This window comes from Melanostigma gelatinosum (genome assembly GCF_949748355.1).
Source record: "Melanostigma gelatinosum genome assembly, chromosome: 22".
NCBI classification, from domain to species: Eukaryota; Metazoa; Chordata; class Actinopteri; order Perciformes; family Zoarcidae; genus Melanostigma; species Melanostigma gelatinosum.
This window is the reverse complement of record NC_136655.1, coordinates 11,936,756-11,958,496: the sequence shown is the minus strand read 5'-3', so window position 1 is coordinate 11,958,496 and position 21,741 is coordinate 11,936,756. Positions and strand designations below refer to the sequence as shown.

Sequence of the window (21,741 nt, the reverse complement as noted above, 5' to 3'; positions counted from 1 at the left end):
ACATCTTTCAGTCACAGCATTTATTTTTGGGCCATGTTTTCACTCCGAAAACAACTCAGCATCCATCTTTAATACACAATCAAAAAAAGCGTCCTGACGTGATCTGTGTAATTTAACAAAAATATTTACAGCATTTTTGACCTGAAGTAGTTTTGGATAAGGCACAAGGAGAGAGTAGACACAGAGAAAAACAAAACAAAAACACACATTGATTAACAAGCAAACACGTTATCACCAACCCCTACAGCTAGAAAAACCCTCCCTCCCTGATACACTTTTGTCTGCAACGTTTCATCACGACAGCTCCAAAGTGTTTAACAGTAGTACACAGAATAAAGTAAGTCCTCCACATCTGGCCTTTGCAGTGAGAATCAATCAGTGTATAAATCGATTTTTTTTTTTTTTACATTTTCTCGCCCCAACAGAAAAAGCCCCATTTCACAGCGATGCAACTTGGTCCTTGATAAAACAGGGTTTCAAGTTAATGCTCAACAGAAAATCAGTACTGGAAATAAATCAAAGGGAGGTTAACCTTGAGGAACAGCAGACCCTCCGTGTTTTCCAGTAAAGGCCTGTGTTGATTCAGGGCACAGTTGACACTGGCTGTGCTGAACAGTGTCTCTGCCGGGACGATGCTGGGAGGGCAGCCCACGTAACGGGCGGCTACTTTGGCAAGATCGGGCCACAGGAACTTTTTCAGGTTCCAGTAGTCGAGGGGGTCACAGCTTTGATCGAGTATATCTTCCTCAAGGTACTCCAGCACTGCCAGCTCGGAGGACTTTGGCTTCTCCTCGTGTTTTATCTTCTGCCGGATGTCGGCCATCAGGGACCAGAGGTTGTCTTTGTTCGGGTGGGGGGAGGCGTCGGACGAAACGGGGGCCTCGTTGCAGCCGTTGAGCAGCGGGGGGGGCTTGGCCGCGAGTGAGGTAGAAGAGGACGAGTCCAGCTCCCCGACCAGATCTTGTTTCCATCGCTCGGCCTCTTCCTCCGTGAACAACGACGTCTTGTACCGCGGGTCCAGCATGGTCGCCCAGGTGTAGCGCGGGTCGTGCAGAGTCGTGGACATTTTGCTCACCATGGCTTCCTTCAGAGACTTGAGCATGTTGTCTATGCCCACGGTCTCGTCGAACAGCAGGTCGATCTTTCTGTTGAGGATGTGAATGAGCGGGATCACCTGTCCCAGAGTGGCAGTGCGGTTGCTCATCTCCCTGCAGGCGACTTCGAACGGTTTCAGTGCATTGCAGACCGACAGCATCACCTCCCACTGATCGCAGCTGATCATTTCCCTGAAATTGCACTCGATCGACATCTCGTCGATGGCTTTCTTCTGCTCCACCAGCCGCTCCAGCATGAAAAAGGAGGTCCTCCACTTGGAGGGAACGTCCTGAATCAGTTGGTTCTCCGGCAGCTGGTGGGCCCTCTGGAGCTCGGCCAGCTTCTCCTTTGCCTTTGCCGAGCGGTGCACGCGCTCGCAGATCTTCCGCGCAATACTCAGAAGGTTCTGAACCATTCTCTGGCTCTTTATGGCTTCGCTAACAATGAGGTCGATGGTGTGTCCGAAACACTGCATGGTGACGTGGCCGTAGTCCTCCAAGGTGTTTCTGATGGCGGTGTTATCGGTTACAGTGAACCCCTTGTTCAGCCCTGATGAGGTGATCCAAGAGTCCCACAGGTACTCCAGCTGCTTTGGGATGTCGTGCATATCGTGATCACAGTCTATTTGCGAGACACTGAGGAGAGCGGAGCAGTGAAAGTCCTGACCCTGGGGTCTGACACTTGACTCGTACGTCGCCCAGTGGGCCGTAAGGGTCAGGTACTCCCTGGTCTGGCTACTGACCCAAATACTAGTCGTGAAGTGGACGACGCCACTTTCCGCTTCTTTCAGGTGGGTCAGCACAACGTCCTTCACCCTCTCGTACATGTCTGGTATGGCAGTGCTGGTAAAGTAAGAAGAAGGTGGAAGAGAATACTGAGGCTGGAGGTACTCTAGTAGTCTGTTCAGTCCAGCGTTCTCCACCATCGCTGATGGCTGAAGATCCAGTGCGAGCATTTCTGCGATAAGTTTGGTGATTTTTTTGGCAACCGGGTGGTGTTCGTCAAACCGCTCGCGGCTCGGTTCCGTTTCATGAACGGAAGTGTCCATGAGCTCTTGTTTGACGTGAATGTCAGCAGACGGCACATCACCTGAGATAGTATTGTTACTTTCAAGAACATGTCCATGAAACCTCTGCATGTGCCTGAAGAGGCAGCTTGTGCCGAGGTTCGTAGTCTTTTTGCCTCTGCTAATTGTGCGGCCACAGTGCAAACAAACCACCTTTGTGGGGTCGGTGGGTGAAATGGAGAAATGGTTCCACAGTTTTGACGTCTTTTTACTGAAAACAGGCAGTGTTTGGGGCTTTTTCTTACCGGCAGGGCTCTCAGTTTCTTTGGTTGAAACTGCGTCGGTTGCGGCGAGATCGGTGAAGGGACGAGGGGAGGATTCCTTCTCTTCGGCGCTTTTTTGATTTTTGAGGACGTCTGGGTGGCGCCTCATCAGATGCCTCATCAGACAGCTTGTACCAAAGTCGCCCCGCTTCCCCCGACTGATGACGCATGGACAGTAACGGCACAGTGCTTTTAACTGGTCAACTGGCGACACTATGAAATGGTGCCACACCTCGGATTTCACCCGTTTCATGATCATCTTGTTTTGCTGGAAAACCGAATGATCCGGATTGAGGCTTGGGCCCTCGGAGAGGTGGCATGGGGAGAAAGTTAGGGGCGTGTCCTCTCCCTGAGTTTTGAAGGAGCGATTGAGAGAGCAGTCCTGCCCTGAGAGATTCATCACCTCATCAGATTCCTCTTTTATATCCATGCTTTGGGCTAATTCATCCAATATGGTTTCAGGGGAGGATGGAAGAAGGGGCGATTCTTTTTTCACTTCCAGTGGGTCCTGTAGCTGTGTGCGGGACAGTAGTGAGGGCGGGTTTGTATAGGGTGGGGGAATGTGGTTGCCCTGTCCGTTTTCCTCAATGACAACCTCTTTGTGGGCCCTCCACATATGACGAATAAGACAGCTTGTCCCGAGATCCTTCCCATTTTTGCCCCTGCTGAATTCATTCATGCAATGGATACACACTGCTTTGGAATTGTCCACAGGCGACAGGTAGAAGTGTTTCCATACGGCCGATCTCCGGCGGGAACTCGAGCTCTTCGGGGTCCCGGGGGGGCGCTCGGGCCCGCTGTCGGACATGTCTTCGAGGTTGTTGTCGTTGGAATGTGAGGATGACAGCGTGCCGCAAACGGCGTCGCTGTTGGCGTACGGTTCCAGTTTTGGTTCGACTTTGGGTAACACTTCTTTGGATGACAGATCTGAATTTTCAGCTGAGGAGGTGGACGGCGAAGTGTTCTTTGAGGCGGAAGAAATAACGCTGTTTGTCAAGTCTCCATTTTTTGGTGAGTTTGGGGACGGAGGTATCAGCGGTGAGGCGAGGGAGCTGGCCAGATTGTTTGCGGAAGAGTCTGCTCCGTCTTGTAAAAGCACAGTGGGGTGAGCCCTGCGTACGTGCCTCATCAAACAACTCGTGCTGAGGTCTTTCTCATTCTTACCCCGGCTGAACTCTTTCATGCAGTATAAACAGATTGCTTTGGTACCGTCTCGTGGCGATATGCAGAAATGATTCCACGCAGGGGATTTCTTCCTCGGGTTGGTGTTACTCCTCATTGATGACAGAAGGCTCTGAGTGACAGCGTCCATGGCAACATCATAAAGGGTGCTTGTGTATCCACTTAGTAAATTACTATAATCGTCACCATCTCTAGTTACGAAAGGGCCGACCGAGCTACCAAACCCGAGCCCGTCATCGTCCTGGGCTTCCTCCATTCCATTCGCATCCACAGTCTCCTCTTTGATATGCGGAGTTTCTTCATTCCCGTTTTCATAGTTTTCATTTTCCGTGTTTCCCTCAGTATCAGTGTTTAGGCATTTGTTTGAAAGCGTGGGAGAAGTTGGATCCGTCTCACTTGCTTCGTCCAACTCCTTGTCATCCTGAGGAGATAAATGGGGAGAAGAGGGAGAGTCTTTATCCAGTGTTATTGAGGAGCTAGCAGGTGACTTTTCATCCGCAGTCTCGCGTGGGTTGATGGTGTAGGATTTGAAAACATAGCCCTCCTGGCCCTCAATCTTCAGGCAGGTCCCTTTGGCCTCTCTCTTTTTACTTTCCATGGAGCCATTGGGTTCACCGACCACATCCTCACTCATGCGAGACACCTCTTCCTCCCCATCCATGGCAGCAGCCCAAGGGTTTCCGTAGAATAGTCAGGTCTGCGTTGTCAAACGTAATCAATGTTTTCAGGCGTAGTCATCGACACTGCAGCTCTCAAGCGGGCGTTGTCAATAGTGTGTGGCTGTCTGGGACACAGGGTGCGTGCTTGTCCCTCTCCATGAAGTAGTCCCACCTCTCCCCCCCACACAACCTACAGAGAGAGGGAGAGAGAGAAAACATATCAGTGTATTCTTAAGAAATAAAGAGACTCTGAAACAGCAGGTAAATACAGGTATTCTGCAACAACAACAAATACTTTTATTCTTATCTTCTGAAGCTGATTGAACGGACTCTTTAGGCGAGGTTTTGCCGCAACGAATAGTGTAGTGCGTTAAAAGTCACAACTCCAGCTCTAAAAATCAGGTTTCACAAAACGCTGGGATTGAGCACTTTGAAAACAACTTTGTGGTTCTAAACATAGAAATGTTAAAATTTGCAAATTGGCGAGCACCGCCCCAAACACAGCAATCTGTTCAGCCCTCAGGGCCCACTACTGCATCTGCCTTTTCAGGACCGGGCCCACAGCTCACAGATGCTAATCAGAAACATCTACCAAGAGGAATGCCTATTTAAACCTCTTCCACACAACTGTTGCTCAATTCTGCGAGCTTTCACAAAGGCCTGTACCAACTCATCCCCACAAATTTAACCCGTTTAACCTGAATGCAAATATTTTCCTATGTACTGGAATAACCATATTTACCACTGAAGTATTCACAATATTTATAATGTTCAGCTTTTTTTTTCTTTTTATTGAATTATCACATTATCATTAGATCTATGGACAACTGAAAATGTGCAACAACTCTGAAACATCAAAACACTGAAGAACATAATGACTCAGGTTCGTGGAGACAGTCTACTATTTTTGCCACCAAGCTAAAGTCACTGCACTCTAATAATACCATCCTATAATACAAACTACTTCAATAAAGGTTAGAATACTCAGTTACTAAAAAACAGTTTTAGAGGAGAATAATATTTTCCTGCCCTCATTGATATAAATAGGTGGTGAGAGTATTAAAACTACCTCAATAACAGCACCGCAATCTACAGCCTCCAAAGTGACCATTGCGTTGAATCAACAGCTCTCATAAACATAAAAACGGAACATTATAATCTTCATGAAAGTCGTCATTATTGCAGGTCTGTTCCATTAGTTACTGAGGTGTAAGTAATAATCTGGTAACTATGTGAAAATGGTGTGTATTGTGTTAAATCTCTCTGCACCTTGATCAGGTCAGACATGCCTTACTTTATTTACACTGATGGTAAAGTCTATGGATCATTAGTTCCCTGATGGGAGTTAGTAATACGTTACTACGGACCAATACTATCAAGATAAAGCATGTCTCACGTGCAGCTTAACAGTGAGTGAGGGAGTGTATTGAGACAACGGTCCTGAACGACACAAGCCTGATTAATGACAGCTACGATGCAGACAATACCTAGAAAAGGGTTTACAGTGCCCACGTAGTGTCCACGCGAGACTGACAATATTAGCCAAAGTACATAAGTAACGTTTTCGCCCGACGCATTCAGACTTTTACTCATAAAAATGTCACACAAATAATTGTTCATTCATCTTAATCTAACCTCGTGGATGTGGCCAACGTTGTCCATTGTGTTGCTGAATATTAACATTTTATTTAAAGTGTAAGTGGGAATTCAGAAAAACGACTGGCCACTTCCTAATTGAGCAATGACAAAACGGTTTTCCGGTTTGACTTGCTCGTCAGGACGATGCGACAGACAGGGCAGCAGATAATAGCCAACGCTTTGCTAGCTTTCATCTCCACATAACACACCAACTTAAAAACAGTGTATACACCCCGGCTGTGTCCTCACCATTGTTGTACAACAGCCAGCACACATCCCGAGACGCGTGCGACCCTCATACTAATACGCATTTAACGTTACAATTAAACATTGTTGGCAGTTACGCTAAATCATTAGTAAACACCACGGTGGCTATCCTGGTGCTAACTGAGTTAGCATCGGGGCGAATAAACACAAAAAAACAACACACATGTTCATCACTTCTGTCACATCGATTTGTAGCACACGTTTTCGACACATTGCAAGTTCTACACGTATCCCATTAACGCCGTAATGGTCCGTTTAGTACATGTCGGACCACACCACGGATGCTAGCTGGTTAGCTGCCAGCTAGGCCACACACACACAGGACACACTAGCTAACCTGGCGAGGCAGAACCCAGCCGTGGCAACACACGAACCACACGGGATCCGAATCAGACCAGCTCTCAACCACGACGTCCCGGCCACGTTAAACCCTCCGCAGACATGTACGTGTGCTCGGAATACTCACTGTGAAGTGTGCCGGTGGGATCACTGGGTTTCGGCTCCTAAACGGTTAAATATGACACATTTGATTGATCCAGAGGGGGGGTTCACTTTGTTGCTTTTGTCTCCTTGGCTCGCTAGCGGTTCACGTTCGGCCGGAGCAGCTCCACACAGCGTCGGACGGAAGGAACATGTTTTAATGATGTCATCGGGCGCAGGGGTCTTCGGAAGGGGGTGTCAGACCTTTAAGCACCACCGTGCATTAACTTTTATTATCATTACCCTGTACAAGTAACGTTGTATTGTGATGATGACACTAATAATGACACTAATAAAGTATTATATGTAATTCTTCAACAGTTGCTAAACTAAATTGCTTCTTTTTTTTTTAGCTGAGTGCGAATCCTGCAATGAGTCAAAAAGAGTATATCTAAAAAAAAAAGAAAAAACATACCAAACATAAGGTAGCTTGTTGATAAAGTAACTTACTACGAAATAATTACCTTTTAATTACTGCTATCGTGTGTTGCATTCACTGTCATTCTGAAAAAGCAGCTTTAGGTTTCAACTGGTTTCAGATACGATCATACTAGTTTATTATCACCACAACGCGTTATTACTGCGCTGAGGATAGGGTTTAGGGCCAACTGGTCACCAGGGTGGGGCATAGTAGGGTCTGCTGTTGTTCTGCTTGTGTCCTGACTGTGTAACTAGAAGTGCAGAATGAACAGCCAAGACCATGACAGCTAGAAATACGGAACGTTACCCAGTTTGAAACTTATATCCGTTCGTCCGGAGATCCAAAACGGAGATAGGTCTCAGCTTTTACGCAGTGGTGCGATTGCTCCAATTCGCGCTTTGTTTTTGGAGCTTTTGTCTGTGCATAGCTAGCACGGATCGACAAAAGGCAACGCATTGACTGTGTGACAGATGGGCTTTTGTGTGAAATCTACGACTCACCACCAACATGACCTCCAGCGTCACACGTAGAGTTGTGCGTGCGGGTGGGAGTTGTCTGGTGATACGCATTGTTGTGTTGGGGGATGAGCCGTGCGTACCGCTGCTAGAGCTATTTGCTCCTGGTCGATTGTGGCTAGCGAGTGGCTCTAGCCTATGAGTGGTCCACAAAAGCAAACAGTTGCATGTTCTCTGCAGATTTCAATATCGAAACTTCACAGGCACCAAGCAGGCATCTTTCTTATTTTATTAGTAACTGAACAGACCCCCAGTATCGCCCGTTGGATGAGAACACTGTGTACGGATTTGGAGCCACTTAGCAGGCCGTGTCGCCATTGCTTTGTAAGGCTGCTGGCTGGCTACCGTCTTCCTCAACTAGCAAAGCTGCTCGTGAGTCCGAGGTATGTCCTTTTTGCTTAATGTGCTTTCCCTGAATGGTGACCACGAGAAGACAGTCAGCGCATCTGCAAAATGCGCGTTCAACGTGAATTAACGTGCGTTGTTTTAAACAGCTCTGTTTTAGTTTGACGCCATTTGCTCCGTTTAGGGGGTGGCTAGTTCCTGTTGCTAGTTAGCCGGCAAGCTAATGTTATTGTTAGCAACTTGGCCACTTTGACTGGTGGGTCGTTATTTTGAGAGGACATTCCATCTCTGCGCCAAATGGGCAAGCGCTAACTCCTGCGCAGTCATGTTGAAAGTGCCCCGTGTGGCCGCCTCCCACCGCATTTAAAGGTCTCAACTCATTGACAAAACTGCAACGTACAAGCTGGCTACTAACGTTACACACCAGTCCACAACATAGTGTCTGTAGTTTGAAGCTGCACCATCAGCGGAAGTTCTCCCTCAAGAAGCTCTCTTTGTCAGAGTGGTTGACTTTAACGTTATTAAAGTACAATGCATTCAAATCAAATGTGAAACTTAGAATACCTGAGCTCTCATAGTGCATTATCATAGTAATCCGTCATACTGCATGGTTATTTATTGCAGTTCTGTCGATATCATTTGTCTTATTTGCAGTTTGCACAATATTTCTATTGCATTATCTTTTGCTGATGCAAACAATAAATGCATTGTCACTTGTGTTGCTGTTAGAATGTAAGTGGGAGTCTGTCGATCATAAAATAAGTCAGCTTTACGCCACAGAATACTGTATCAGTCAGGGTTGTCTTTGTCTATCCTCACCTCTGAAAGGCAACTCCTCAATAAATTGAAACACCATACAAATGAAGTCTCCCCCGCTCTGTGTCTCCACAGCAACACGGAGCGCCAAGATGAAGAAGAAAGCTCGGCAGCACCGGGTTGCGGTGCCGCAGAGGCCCTCGTCTCCCATCAAGCCTTCCCCCAACAAGCAGATCCTGACTTACGCCCAGGCGCAGCGCATGGTGGAGTTCGATCTCGATGGCCGCCTCCATCGGATCAGCATATACGACCAGCTGGACGTGATCTCGGACGACGACCCCATGGTGCAGGAGATGACGGAGTGCACCAGCAATAAGGAGAATGCTGAGAAACCACAGCAGCAGGTCCTCGTCAGGTCAGTCAGACTAAAAAACAGCCAGGAGAAGAGAAACGCTGCCCTGGGCATCACTGTCCATACAGAGGGAGGCGGCCATCAGGCTGCTAGTATTGCCGCTCCAAAGCTTCAGGAGCCCAAATTTCGTACGGTGGAGTATAACCTTCCAGCAGTTCCTAAGCGCTCGGCTGCCTTTTACAAATACACGGAGAAAACGGAGGAAGAGCTGGACGAGGAAACGGAATACGACATGGATGAGGAAGATTACGCCTGGCTGGATTTAGTGAACAAAAAACGGAGAAGCGAAGGGGTCAGTCAGGTCTCTCACAATGTCTTCGAGTTCCTCGTCGACCGCTTTGAGAAAGAGCTGCACCTGGAGAGTCTGGACCAGGGCAGCGAAAAGCAAGCCCCCATCGACGAGGACGCCGTCTGCTGCATCTGCATGGACGGCGAGTGTCACAACAGCAACGCCATCCTGTTCTGTGACATGTGCAACGTGGCCGTGCACCAGGAATGCTACGGCGTGCCCTACATTCCCGAGGGCCAGTGGCTTTGCAGACACTGCCTCCTGTTGCCCACGCAGCCCGCAGACTGCATCCTTTGCCCCAACAAGGGCGGAGCGGTGAAAAAGACGGACGACGACCGCTGGGGCCACGTGGTGTGCGCCCTCTGGGTCCCCGAGGTCGGCTTCTCCAACACCACCTTCATCGAACCCATTGACGGTGTCAGCCACATTCCTCCGGCCCGCTGGAAGCTCACCTGCTACCTCTGCAAGGAGAGAGGCGTCGGGGCGTGCATCCAGTGCCACAAAGCCAACTGTTACACCGCCTTCCACGTCAGCTGTGCCCAAAAGGCCGGCCTCTTCATGAAGATGGAGCCAATCAAAGATGTAACGGACACCGGCGAGCCCACGTTCTCTGTGAAAAAGACTGCCTACTGTGGAGCTCACACTCCTAACGGGTGTGTAAGGAAGCCTCTTACAATCTATGATGAGGCCAAACCCAGAAACGGACTGTGTAAGAAAGTGGACAAAGCGAGAGGCGTTGGTAAAGGACGTTCAAGAGGAAAGAAGAAGAGTAAAAAGCCGGAGCCTGAACCTGAAGCTGCAACCCTTGCTACTGTGCCTACGTTTCCTGCTCACAGGTATGCTTGAGTTGTATTCATGATGGGAGGTGGACCGTCCGCTTACATGGTTAAAAAAAACCCCCCAAATGTTGGGTTAGTGGGGATGGCATATTCAGCTATATTTACTGTGTCATACAGGGAGGGCTTGTCTGTCTTTCTCAAGCACGCTGACATACGGTTGTTGATGTACGAACATTGGCCGTTGCAGGCTTTAAGCATGTGCCACTGGTGAATGGCTGCCTTCACAAATAGAGACTTCGGTGGTCTGCTCACATGGCTTTCTAAACTGCTGTTTTAAAGCTCGTCTCTGGCTGTTAATGTCAATATTACTCCCTAACCACAACCTCACTGTTCCCTCAGTCTAAAGATGTACCTGGCTTGCATATTTCGAGCAAAGCAGCCTGTGGCTCTTGAGGTGTGCTAGTCGTCGTCGCCGTCCCTCCCCGGCGGTATCCTCCTAATACCCGTCTTCCCGGCTCCCTCTAGGTTACAAACCATTCTGAACCAGGTGTCCATTCAGAAGAAGAAGGCGTTCGTGGAGCTGGTCCTAAATTACTGGACATTAAAGAGGCAATCCAGGAACGGGCTTCCCCTCATCAGACGCCTTCAGACAAGCATGCAGTCTCAGAAGAACACGCAACCGGTTTGTTCATCTGTCAGTCAACCACAGAGGATGTTCAGTCTTCATTTTGCCTTTTTTTTATTTTTTTTACAAACGTACCAGTTGCTTTTAGAAGTTGAAATGTGTAATCATTTTGTTCCAGAGTATTTCCTTTTCCGATTCTATCTCATGCTTTAATGTGTGTGTGTTTTTCAATGTGGTCTCCAGCGGCAGTGTGAGGAGGAGAGCAGGGCCCTGAAGGACCAGTTGAAGGAGTGGCACCGCCTCCGACACGACCTGGAGAGAGCCCGGCTGCTGCTGGAGCTAATCCGCAAGAGGGAGAAGCTCAAGAGGGAAGAGGTAGGAGTGCGGGAACCAACGGGGGGCAGCCTTCTGACATCACCTGTGGTCGAATAATATTCTGCGTAAAAGAATGAAACCATCTGATCCTCTTCGTGGTTTCCCCGTCTGTGCTGTGTTGCAGATCCGACTGCAGGAGACCCTCCTGGAGATACAGTTGAGTCCCTTCAGTATTTTGCTCAGAGCCCTGTTGGACCAGCTCCAGACGAAAGACCAAGCCAAGATCTTCACCCAGCCGGTGGATGTCAATGAGGTGAACGTCAGTAGATACGTGAACACAGGTTCCGTGGTTGAGTTTGTCCACACATAATCTATTACAGAGTTTTTTTTCCTCCTTTGGAGGCCACAAACCTATGAACAAATACGAGTACAATATGCTGTGTCACGGTTCCTTGCTCCCCTGAAGCGATCATTTCATTTTCTTGCTGCTATGGTGGATGTATTTCATCTCAGTCTGTTGTGCTGTTATTTTATTTATTGTTTGCAATAGTGGGAAATTGTAGTGTTGTGGCAGGGGGCTCCACCAAGTGAACACAGCTGCTGCAAAAAAGCTGATTCTGGCTCTGCAGTCTCTTTTTTGTTTTGGGACAATGCCAATGCGTTGTGTTGACGAATCGGACATGTTAGGTACAAGATCTCGCAGTACTGTAATGTACTTTGTCGAATGGTTATTTGTCGTTTGGCTCTCGGGCAATGAGTCGTTGAAGAGCGTTAACGGCAGTCATGATTAACTTTTTAAAGAGGTGTACGGTCCAGAGTGCAAGGACTTACACCCAGAGACTTCCTGTGTGACATGGCTCCAAACTGGACTTGCTGGTTCATATTTCAACAGGATGAAAGGACGCCAACGGTACGTCTGTTTTACCGGTTTCTCTGCCTGATTGCCAGATAACCGCTTCAGAGATGTCGACACACACACATGCGCACACACTTGTGTTTTCCCAAAGCAAATATTCACGGCCTGTGCTTGCCCATGCATTGCTACATGTGTTACAAGTTGCACGCCACAAAGACGACAGACGGCAGACAACTGTGTGGAGACAGTGTTGAGCAATGTGACTTCCCGGCCAAGTGGAATGTGAAACTTGAGAGTAAGGTCCACTGGCAGATGCTGACGTCCAAAAAGGGTGAAGGGTTCTTTACTGGGCATGCCCGGCTAGCTCAGTCGGTAGAGCATGAGACTCTTAATCTCAGGGTCGTGGGTTCGAGCCCCACGTTGGGCGCGACCTTTTGCTCTTGGGTCAATTTGGAACGGAATTGATGTTGTCGACAGTCTTTGTAGACGGGGTTGTCATGTCGTAAAAGATAATATGCCCCAACGTGACCGACTGTGAACGACTTTAGATGTGTCAAGAATGGTGGAAGTAATTATAAAAACGTAACTATCTGCCGTTTCCTGTAGGTGCCCGACTACCTCGACCACATCAAGCACGCGATGGACTTCTCCACCATGCGGCAGCGCATCGATGCACAGGCCTACAACAACTTTGAACAGTTTGAGAACGACTTCAACCTCATTATTGATAATTGCATGAAATACAACTCAAAGGACACGTATTTCTACCGGGCTGCTGTTCGCCTCCGAGACCAGGGCGGGTCCCTGCTCAGAAAGGCCCGGCGAGACGTGGAGAAAATCGGCTTTGACGCGCAGAGCGGCGTGCATCTGGCCGACGCTCCGGAAATCAAAGCGCCCACATCCTTTTCTTGGGAGGACGGTAAGGGGCGATGTGTTTTGCACCGTTGTCGATATCCGTAGAATGTGTTGAGCAAAAACCCCATGTTTCTCTCCGCAGTGGACCGCCTACTGACGCCGGCCAATCGGCAGCACCTGTCTCTGGACAAGCAGCTGCAGCAGCTACTCGAGAAGTATGACATGACCTGTGCCATGAAGTCCAGCCCCTCCCGCAGCAAGCGCCTGAAGCTGCTCAAAAAGACCATCAACGATGTGCGCAATGAAATGAGCCTAAAGCGAGTCCTACCCTCCAGCCACCACCACCACCATCACCACCACCACCATCACCACCACCACCACCATTCGACTCCCTCCACGTCAGTGTCGTCTTCATCGGCTGCCCCCCGCCCAGAGTTGAGTACGCCTAAAGAAGAGAGATTGAAGCCCAATGGACTTTTTCCAGATGACGAGGGTATGTGTTGATCTGGGTTTGGCTTCTTTCGTTTCTGTGCTTTGGTATTTTAAGCCTCACATGTCCTTAATATCCTGAAGCTCAGGTCAGAGGTTAGCCCCCCCCCCGACCCAAATCATAGCCATACAGAGCAATGTCACATGCTTTTTCCAAGCATGTCTGAGACATGGTGGTGTCGTCGTGTCTGCTGCTTTCAGTAATGCATCACAAGCCTGCTCCCAGCCCTCTGAATTTCCTTCCTCATCTCCGATTCTTTTAAGCGATTTTGGACGAGAATAAAACGGCGATTTAAGTCTGATTCTCTACTTTAACACATCATCATTATGAACCTTGCACTGTTTTGTGTTGAGGTGAGCATCTGTCCGCTGTTTCAGGGAAATGAGCTAAAAACAACCACAGATGTTCCTGGTATTGGGGAAAGCGGCGCCTGTGGCTGTGAACATGAACCTAGAATCAAGAAAGCCAATAAAACATCTTCATTTTACAGTCAACTGACAAAACCTTTGAATTTTTATCGGATAATTAGTGGTAATGTTTCTTAATGTGTCCTAAGTTTTTTTCAGTGACTTCAGCACACAGGACCAGAGAGTACCAACTTTTGCATGGGTGTCCTGATGTCTCTGTGTTACCGATCCCTGACTGGGAGAGAGCACCCAGTCAGGGTCACATCCCAGCGTTGCTGTCGTATCACACTGTGTCACTGCAGTGGTGCTTAAAGTTTAAACTCACAGCACACTCGCTGAGTCACATTAAGATTGCTAGTGGGGGGGGGAAAGTAATTTTGCTCTCATTTTTTATTCATAAAAGTGCCACTGTGTTATGCTAACTAGTGCCTTGTTTTACTTTTATGATAAACCTAAAAGCCATATGATAATGTGCAATGTCAGCACTTCTCCAAACACAAGGACAAAGTGTGGGTGTTGCAGCACTGTTGGTAATAGCATTATACTGCAGGTCATATTTTCTGTCTTTGTCATGGCTGGACCTTTTTCTTTTATTGTTTATGGTTTTTACATTTTATGAATCGCTTAAAAAAACAAACAAAATTGTATTCTTCCAAAATAGTACGCCCCAAAAAAAATGTCATTGTGCTGTTCTGCAAAGCTAGCCTTTTACCACCAAGTATTCTTTTCTATTTCTATAGCACCATGAGGAGATAGTAATGAGGATGAAGGAGAAAGGAAAAATACATTCATATGAATAATAAAACGGGGAGAAAAAACTGATGCACCGCACCAGAGGAAAGAAAGAGTAGGGCCATAACAGCGCGTGTGCCGTAACGTGAATAATATGTGTTGTGCTTAATGTTCGCAGTTTGAATGATTAATGTTGGATGTGTCGTCAAAATGATGACTAGAAGCAGCTTGTCTGTGTGCCTCTTCTCCCTTACAGGAGACAAGTCTCTTCCTCCTAAACTGGAGCCTTCGGACTCCATCCCCCTCCTCAACCACTCTGACACCGACCCCGGGCCCCCCACCCTCAAACCAATCGACGCCGCCCCGGACTGCGAAGACACGCATCCCAGCAAGTTTGCGCGGTTCGACGGGGAAATACCAGAGCTGCTCTCCTCCGCCCCTCGCCTCAACGGCCACTCCCGGCGCGACGGCCTCCAGAGCTCGCTGCTGCACGGGGACGTGAGCGTGGTGGCCACGTCGACCCTGGCGGAGCCCACGGGCACGGTCAACCGGCGGACCGCCGTGCTCTTCCGCAAGTCGAAGGGCGGCAGTCCCCACAAGCCCCAGAGGAGAGGGGACGGGGGGGGCGGCGGCAGAGTCGACGGAAAAGAGGGCGAGGAGGAGGAGGAGGAGGAGGATGCTGAAGACGGCGCACAGCTGGGCTCCAAATCCTTCCTGTCGGTGGTCATACCCAGGCTGGAGACGCTGCTTCACAGCAAGAAGAGGAAGCACAGCGGCAGCAGGGACAGCGAGGAGGAGGAGGAGGAGGGTGGAGAGGGAGAGCACGAAGAGGAGGGAGAGTCCCCTGTGAAGCGACTCGACACTGGTAAGAACAAGTGTGAACAGAAAGACTCCCCATTTCCCTGCATGTTCTTCGAGCTGCCATATATGAATGACAGTTCCTCAACGCTCTGATTTAAATTGGTGTATTTAGCTGTGCTGCCAACCCATCAAATTGACAGTTGAAACATCGCAATTAGCCGTTACACCACATACAAGTCATCACAGTCAAAACAGCACAGCAGTAACAACAGACAAGTGATTGCTGTTTTACACGAGTTTTATTCAATTCGATTAAAGGTTGATTGAAGAAACTGTAGCCACTGCAGACGCGCTAACATTTGAATGTCTGTCATGAGCAGTGTTGTGTCCTGTTGTGTGGTGTCTCAGGCTTGTCGAGCGGTTTCCTGGAGGTGGACGATGAGCAGGAACTAGTCGGCTCCAGTAGAGCCAGTAGGCTTGTGGAGCCACGAAGACGCTGTGCCTCCGAGTCCTCCATCTCCTCATGTAGCAGTCTGCCAGGAAGCACCAGGTAAGCCAGCAGATAGAGGACATGTCTGCTCTGGTCTTCTATTAAGTCTTTCAGTTCTTTTTCTTTTTTGAACACTCTATTTAAAAGCAGTGCATGTCATGCTGAGAAAACCTCCGACTGGTCTTTGTCGAGATAAAAAAAATGCTCCACTGAGAATCCTGAACATCATAGCACTGATTCAAATAACAAAAGGGTGAAAAAAAAAACCCCAAATCCATTCAATAAAATGTAAAAGTATGCCTCACAAAGATGGGAAATTATAATTACGTCATCAAAATGTACCAGAAGGCATAGTCACCAGACTGTCCTCCCCTTTTCAAATGAAGTTTCTGGAATGTTTATTACAGATTTCCTTTGTCATGACTCATACATTTGGAAGTAGCTAAGCTGCATATGTGAAAATGGTGTTGAAAAGTGTATAAATAAAACAAATAAATAACAGCAGGTCCTAAAGATCTGTTCTTCCACTCTTCTGTTGTTCAATCAGCAGCAGCTGTTTGGTCTCTGAAGTTGACTCGTGTGTGTGTGTGTGTGTGTGTGTGTGTGTGTGTGTCTTTTTCTTCGTTCGTAGCACTGTTCTCAGTCTTCCAAAATGTGGGAAAGGGAAACCCGCTTTGGTCCGGAGAAACACTGTGGACGATAAGAGCGAACTAATCGCCTGCATCGAAACCGGGAATTTTGCAAAAGCTGCTCGAATCGCTGCCGGTAAGTTGGTTGCATTGTGTGTCGAATAACAGCCGCATGCACGTGCGAGGGTCAGTCTTACAGTTATGTGTACAAACTACGCAATCTACACTCCATTTTCAATAAATACACAGGATCTTTTCCAGTGAAACATTGATATTTAATTGATCTTATGGATTCTGAGCGATACTCTACACAGTTATTTGCCTTTTCTGAAAACAGAAGCCTGAATGACACTGAATTTTTAGCTCGATACTGAAATCAATAAAACATGTTTTGCTTTTGGCTGTTAAGAATAATATCTAATTGTAAAACACAGTAAATATGAGGAAACACTACATTGAGAACTGTAAAATGTTACTGGACTTTCAGGCTCAAATATACATTTGAATGCAAATTCTTCTAGCGTATGAGCCAGAATATACATCTATATTGGTCAGTAGGTGGGAATGGCCTGCTGATGTACAAGTCAACAAGTCAAGCTTCACCATCAATGTATTTCAAGCACACAACATGTATTGTAGCCTGTTGCACTCCGTCTTGTCCAGGACTCAGTGTGGCCTATAAGCAACACAGCACAGTGAGTAGTTGTGTCGACTGCCAGATGTTTGCAGGTGCTTTCACATCTTTTCCCTGTTGAACTTTATATTTGTTCCTAAAAGTCAAACTTGATGGAACTTGCAAACACCTGGTATTCACACACACACACATACACATAAAGAAACAGCGTTTGGAAATTACCACCAGCCAACTTCTTGTGGCTGTTTGGCACTGACCGGTGAGCGTTTATGCTCTGCCTGCCATCATGGCTCGTAACCAGTCAGCAGCTGGAGCCTCTTCCCTCATCTGAAAATTCCCATTTGGCCAAGAAAATGCCAAAAGTGGCCGGTTGAATTCTAATATCCGTCGTTCACTGCGACTCTTAAAGGGGGAAAGTGAATTTCCCGCCCTGATTGTGGTTCTGTGCATGGCTTTGGAAAATGTGTTTCTTGTGTTTTTAAACCCACACGTGACTTGTTTGGTGTTGTTCCCGCTTCCATAGAGGTTGGCAACAGCAATATTTGGATGCCCGCTAGTGCTGCAACAGTTGCATTGGAACCCCTAAAGCTAGTTTGGGCCAAATGTAGTGGATACCCTTCCTACCCTGCCTTGGTGAGTGCTTGTTGGAGAGAACGCATGACAATCACTGACTGCAGTCTCTGTACTCTGATGTTTTCCTGTCATCTCTTCACGTTGGAACATAATTATGACACTCAAGCAATAGTTTCACTGCAGCTGTTCTTTTCAGGTGTCTTGGGGGCGGGGGGGGGGGGGGGGGGGGAAGAAATGTCCTGTTTATCCACTAGGTGGCAGCCTTTCACTGTCAACCAGCTCAATTTGACCTCAGCATGAAAGGACAAATGAGTAAAAGAATCCTATTGCCTCAAGCTGGTGTGTGTGTGTGTGTGTGTGTGTGTGTGTGTGTGTGTGTGTGTGTGTGTGTGTGTGTGTGTGTGTGTGTGTGTGTGTGTGTGTGTGTGTGTGTGTGTGTGTGTGTGTGTGTGTGTGTGTGTGTGTGTGTGTTGACATCTCTACTATATGGTATGTTTGCCATGCCTCTGCATTCATGAGCACAAATCTGTGTGTAACGCCCCCCCCCCCCCCCCCCCCCCCCCCCGTGTGTAGATCATCGACCCGCACATGCCGCGCGTAGGCTGCCAGCACAACGGGGTGTCCATCCCCATGCCCCCCATGGACGTGCTCCGCATCGGAGAACAGATGCAGTACAAAGCCGAAGAGAAGCTCTACCTCGTCCTCTTCTTCGACAACAAGCGCAGCTGGTGAGTGTCCGCGGGAATGATTTAAGCCGCCGCCGGGCCTCCACAAGGGTAAACCTGTCGAACACGTCAGTCAGCTGATCATTATTTTCTCGTGGCTGCGTCACGTTAACTGTCGAGAGGTGTTCGAAAATTCCACCTGGACTCCCGTCACTGGGAAAGTGATTTTCAGTGTTTAACAGTGATGATGGTACTGGAGCCTTTGTGTCACAATGGGATATCAAAAGAGTCAAAAACATAATAAAAACAAAGTCTGAAAGGAGCTTTTTGTTTTGTCCTTTACCGTCAATCAGTTGATTAAATACTTCTTAGTTGTATTCTGTGTTGTCTTGGCGCACACATCATTTATCTTATAGAATCATTTTGCATCCCAAACACCACGGCACAGTCAAATGTAGCAATAGTAGGACTTTAGACTGTTGTTACTTTTGCTATTCTTGGGGTTGAACACTGAGATTGCAGCGTTTACTGTGAGTTTTGACACACGTTTCACTGTACCTGCAAAAATACCTGCAGGAACAAAGCCTGTGACTTATAGTTTGAGTGTGTGAAAAAAGAAGGGTGTCGTCTCCAGATAAGTGTTGAAACAAGTAGTCAATTGAAATGTAGTAACATTTACAGATTCCTGCTTTTCAAATGTGAGGATGAACTGCTTATTTCTGTTTTATAATATTATTGTGAATTGAACTTTTGGGTTTTGCACTGTACGAACTAAACAAGCGTTTGGAAGACACCACTTTTGGTTTTCAGAACATGTGATGGCACTTAGGGTGGTTGTCATTGTGTTCCCTCAGACACATGAGAATAAACACAACTTATCTGTAGCTTTTTGTTTAAAATCAAACCTAGTTTATTACAAGAGATCCCAGTTTTCTTATGAAAAGAGTGAAATATTACTGGGAAATGATACTTCTACAACCATGAAAAAACAGCAACTGTTTGGCTTTAGTTACATCGATGCTGTCCTTTCGCCTTCAGGCAGTGGCTTCCTAGATCCAAGATGGTTCCTCTGGGATTGGACAAGACCATAGACAAAATCAAAATGATGGAGGGACGCACGTCCAGCATTCGCAAGGCCGTCCAGATCGCCTACAGCCGCGCCATGAACCACCTGAGCATAGTGCAGGACGAGCCAGTCAGCGACCTCAGTGACGTGGACTGATGACGCTCGCTGACTCTCTCCCCTCACACACACACACACAAACCTTTACCTCTCCTGTACCAAATACCTTCCTCTCCGCCAACTCTCTCTCTCTCCGTTTCTGCAGGAGAGTCAAATGTTTACTGGGCACCTGCTGTAACAGGTGGTGTCTCTTCCTCATCCATTCCTACTCACGCCCACACTCTTACCATGTGCCGATGGGATACGGCTGCTGCTGAAATGAATGTGTCTATCTTATCCTCTCCACCTCCTGGCCCGTAACTGTGCTTAGAGACAGCTCCTTTATGTCCCCCCCCCCCCCCCCCCCTTCCCCGCCTCCACCAATCACGACTGTCATTTCAAGGCGAAAACCCCGTCCGTGATTGATTCCTTACATCTTGGCAGCCTTACCAAACTCGCCTGTGGTGTCAGGACTTTGTAGTAAGACAAGAACTCAACACCAACTGCTACATTTTGACCGTGACCGATCGCTCGGTTAATTTGGCAGGCAGCCAATCATCATTTCTCGTACAAGTTATTAAAAAAAGAAGCATCGAGTAGCTCGGTAAATCAGCTGCATGAAAAGCTTTTTCCATTGTAGCCTTTAATTACCTTATGCCATGGTCACATTTACATACTGGTCATCTCCATTTACAAACACCTTCCTTTTGTATTTAAACTGTAAATAATCTGTACAGTTGCCTGACACTAACTTATTTTGTAGTTTTGACATAAATGGGTACTGTACAGGAGTTTTCTTAGTATTTATACTTGATGCATACTTGGCACTAACATGCGCGAGTGCTATTTTGACAGTGATGTATGATCTAGGAGAATAAAAGTGCAAAAGCCTTGGTATTAAGGAGATTAGGGCTAAAAATGTATTCCTTTTTTTAAGTTATTGAAGTTTATAATCGTAAGCTTCCATTTGGCATTACTCCTTTTTGTATTAGTCCTGCGGCATAGCAGACCAATTGTTCAAATTGTTCTAAAAGCACCAAAATTGGCACACATGTAGATTAATATATTCTAAACATTTTTGGATATGGAGGCATTCAAGATTAGCCATGTGGAAGATATGGCGGCCATTGTTCAAAATGGCTGCCATTTACCATTTCTTTTTTTACATATTCCTTTTTTTTTTACATAATTCCTTTTTTTACATCAGAATTAACATCAATAAGTGTTTAACAGATATTTAGATGAATCTTCTCAAAAATGGCTCCCAAACTTGCCGCCATTTTGTGGAAAAAGTAGACATTTGATGAAGATTTCAATACTTTATTTCAAAATTCAATTTTTTTTTCAAATTGCTGGCAAAATTGCAATGGAATGGTAGTCAAAATAATACACAGAGTACGGGGAGTTTACAGTATGGTCAAATTGTAGTTATATAGTCGACCAGAAGCCGTCTCTAGGCACAGTACTTACAGTTATACATTTATGGATAGATCTAATATAAATGAACAAATCTAAGTGGACACAATAAACAGTTGCCAATACAATAACTTTCAGTATTGTGTAATCCTGCAGTACATACATGTAATACAATAACGTAGATTTTGCCACACTATGATTCTGAACTTTTCAAATCTGGTCACCAGGATTATGAATGTCTACAGATCATAATGTTGGCTAACAAGTTTTCTGTCCTAATCTACTGGCATTCGCCTTCACAGAAACACAGACCAGTGCATTGCAGTGAAGCGTTCTTGCACTTGCAGCGTTTTCTGCAGCCTTTCTTGCATCCGCAAGACACCAGCTCATAGCAGGTCTTGGATGCCTCAGGGAGTGTGGTCCAGAGTGGTGTGTAGGGCCCATCATCACTCCGATGCCAGCCCCAGTCTGTTGGTGGAGGGAGCACGGGCTCTGGTACCAATGCCTGGCCCCAGACATGACCACCCTGAAGGGCAGATCTCTTCACCATGCTTGCGTGTTTCAGCATGCAGCATCAGCCCAACATAGGTTGGAAGGGGAGTTTCTTGAGACGAACTGTGTCTGACAGATGGAGGCTCCTGTGTCTTGGTTGCTCCCTGCTTCCGACTTTGTTTGACACTGTTGAACTTGAGAAGCTGCGCAATGGAAAGAGCTGCTTGTGTAGAAGAGGAATGGCTTTGGTTCTTGATGTTGGGGCCATCCAGCACCATATTTACCATTGCAACTAGTACGTTTGGCACAGAGTCCTCCTGACAACCGCCCGGGAATGATCCACGGAATCGGCCAGTGTCTTCAAACATATATCGACGAACTATCTGTGCAGCACGCGCAAGGTGAACTGCCTCAGTGTCACAGTCTTGCTCA

The 21,741-nt window shown here is 47.2% G+C and overlaps 2 protein-coding genes across 2 annotated transcripts; one reads left to right on the top strand and one right to left on the bottom strand.

Moving 5' to 3' along the window:
• Positions 1-499: 499 nt before the first annotated feature.
• Positions 500-4,267, bottom strand: zbed4 (zinc finger, BED-type containing 4; the record flags this gene model as incomplete). The annotated part of the gene is made up of 1 exon (XM_079294884.1): positions 500-4,267. The coding sequence occupies one exon, from the start codon at positions 4,265-4,267 to the stop codon at positions 500-502; it is 3,768 nt and encodes a 1,255-aa protein (XP_079151010.1).
• Positions 4,268-7,658: 3,391 nt separating this feature from the next.
• On the top strand, positions 7,659-20,444 carry brd1a (bromodomain containing 1a). The gene is made up of 13 exons (XM_079294139.1): positions 7,659-7,969; positions 8,823-10,224; positions 10,693-10,849; positions 11,036-11,167; positions 11,292-11,420; positions 12,570-12,882; positions 12,961-13,311; positions 14,704-15,312; positions 15,657-15,798; positions 16,370-16,503; positions 17,525-17,634; positions 18,148-18,302; positions 19,278-20,444. Exons 2-13 carry the CDS (start codon positions 8,840-8,842, stop codon positions 19,459-19,461), a joined length of 3,801 nt encoding a protein of 1,266 aa, XP_079150265.1. The 5' UTR covers positions 7,659-7,969; positions 8,823-8,839; the 3' UTR covers positions 19,462-20,444.
• The last annotated feature ends 1,297 nt before the right edge of the window (positions 20,445-21,741 follow it).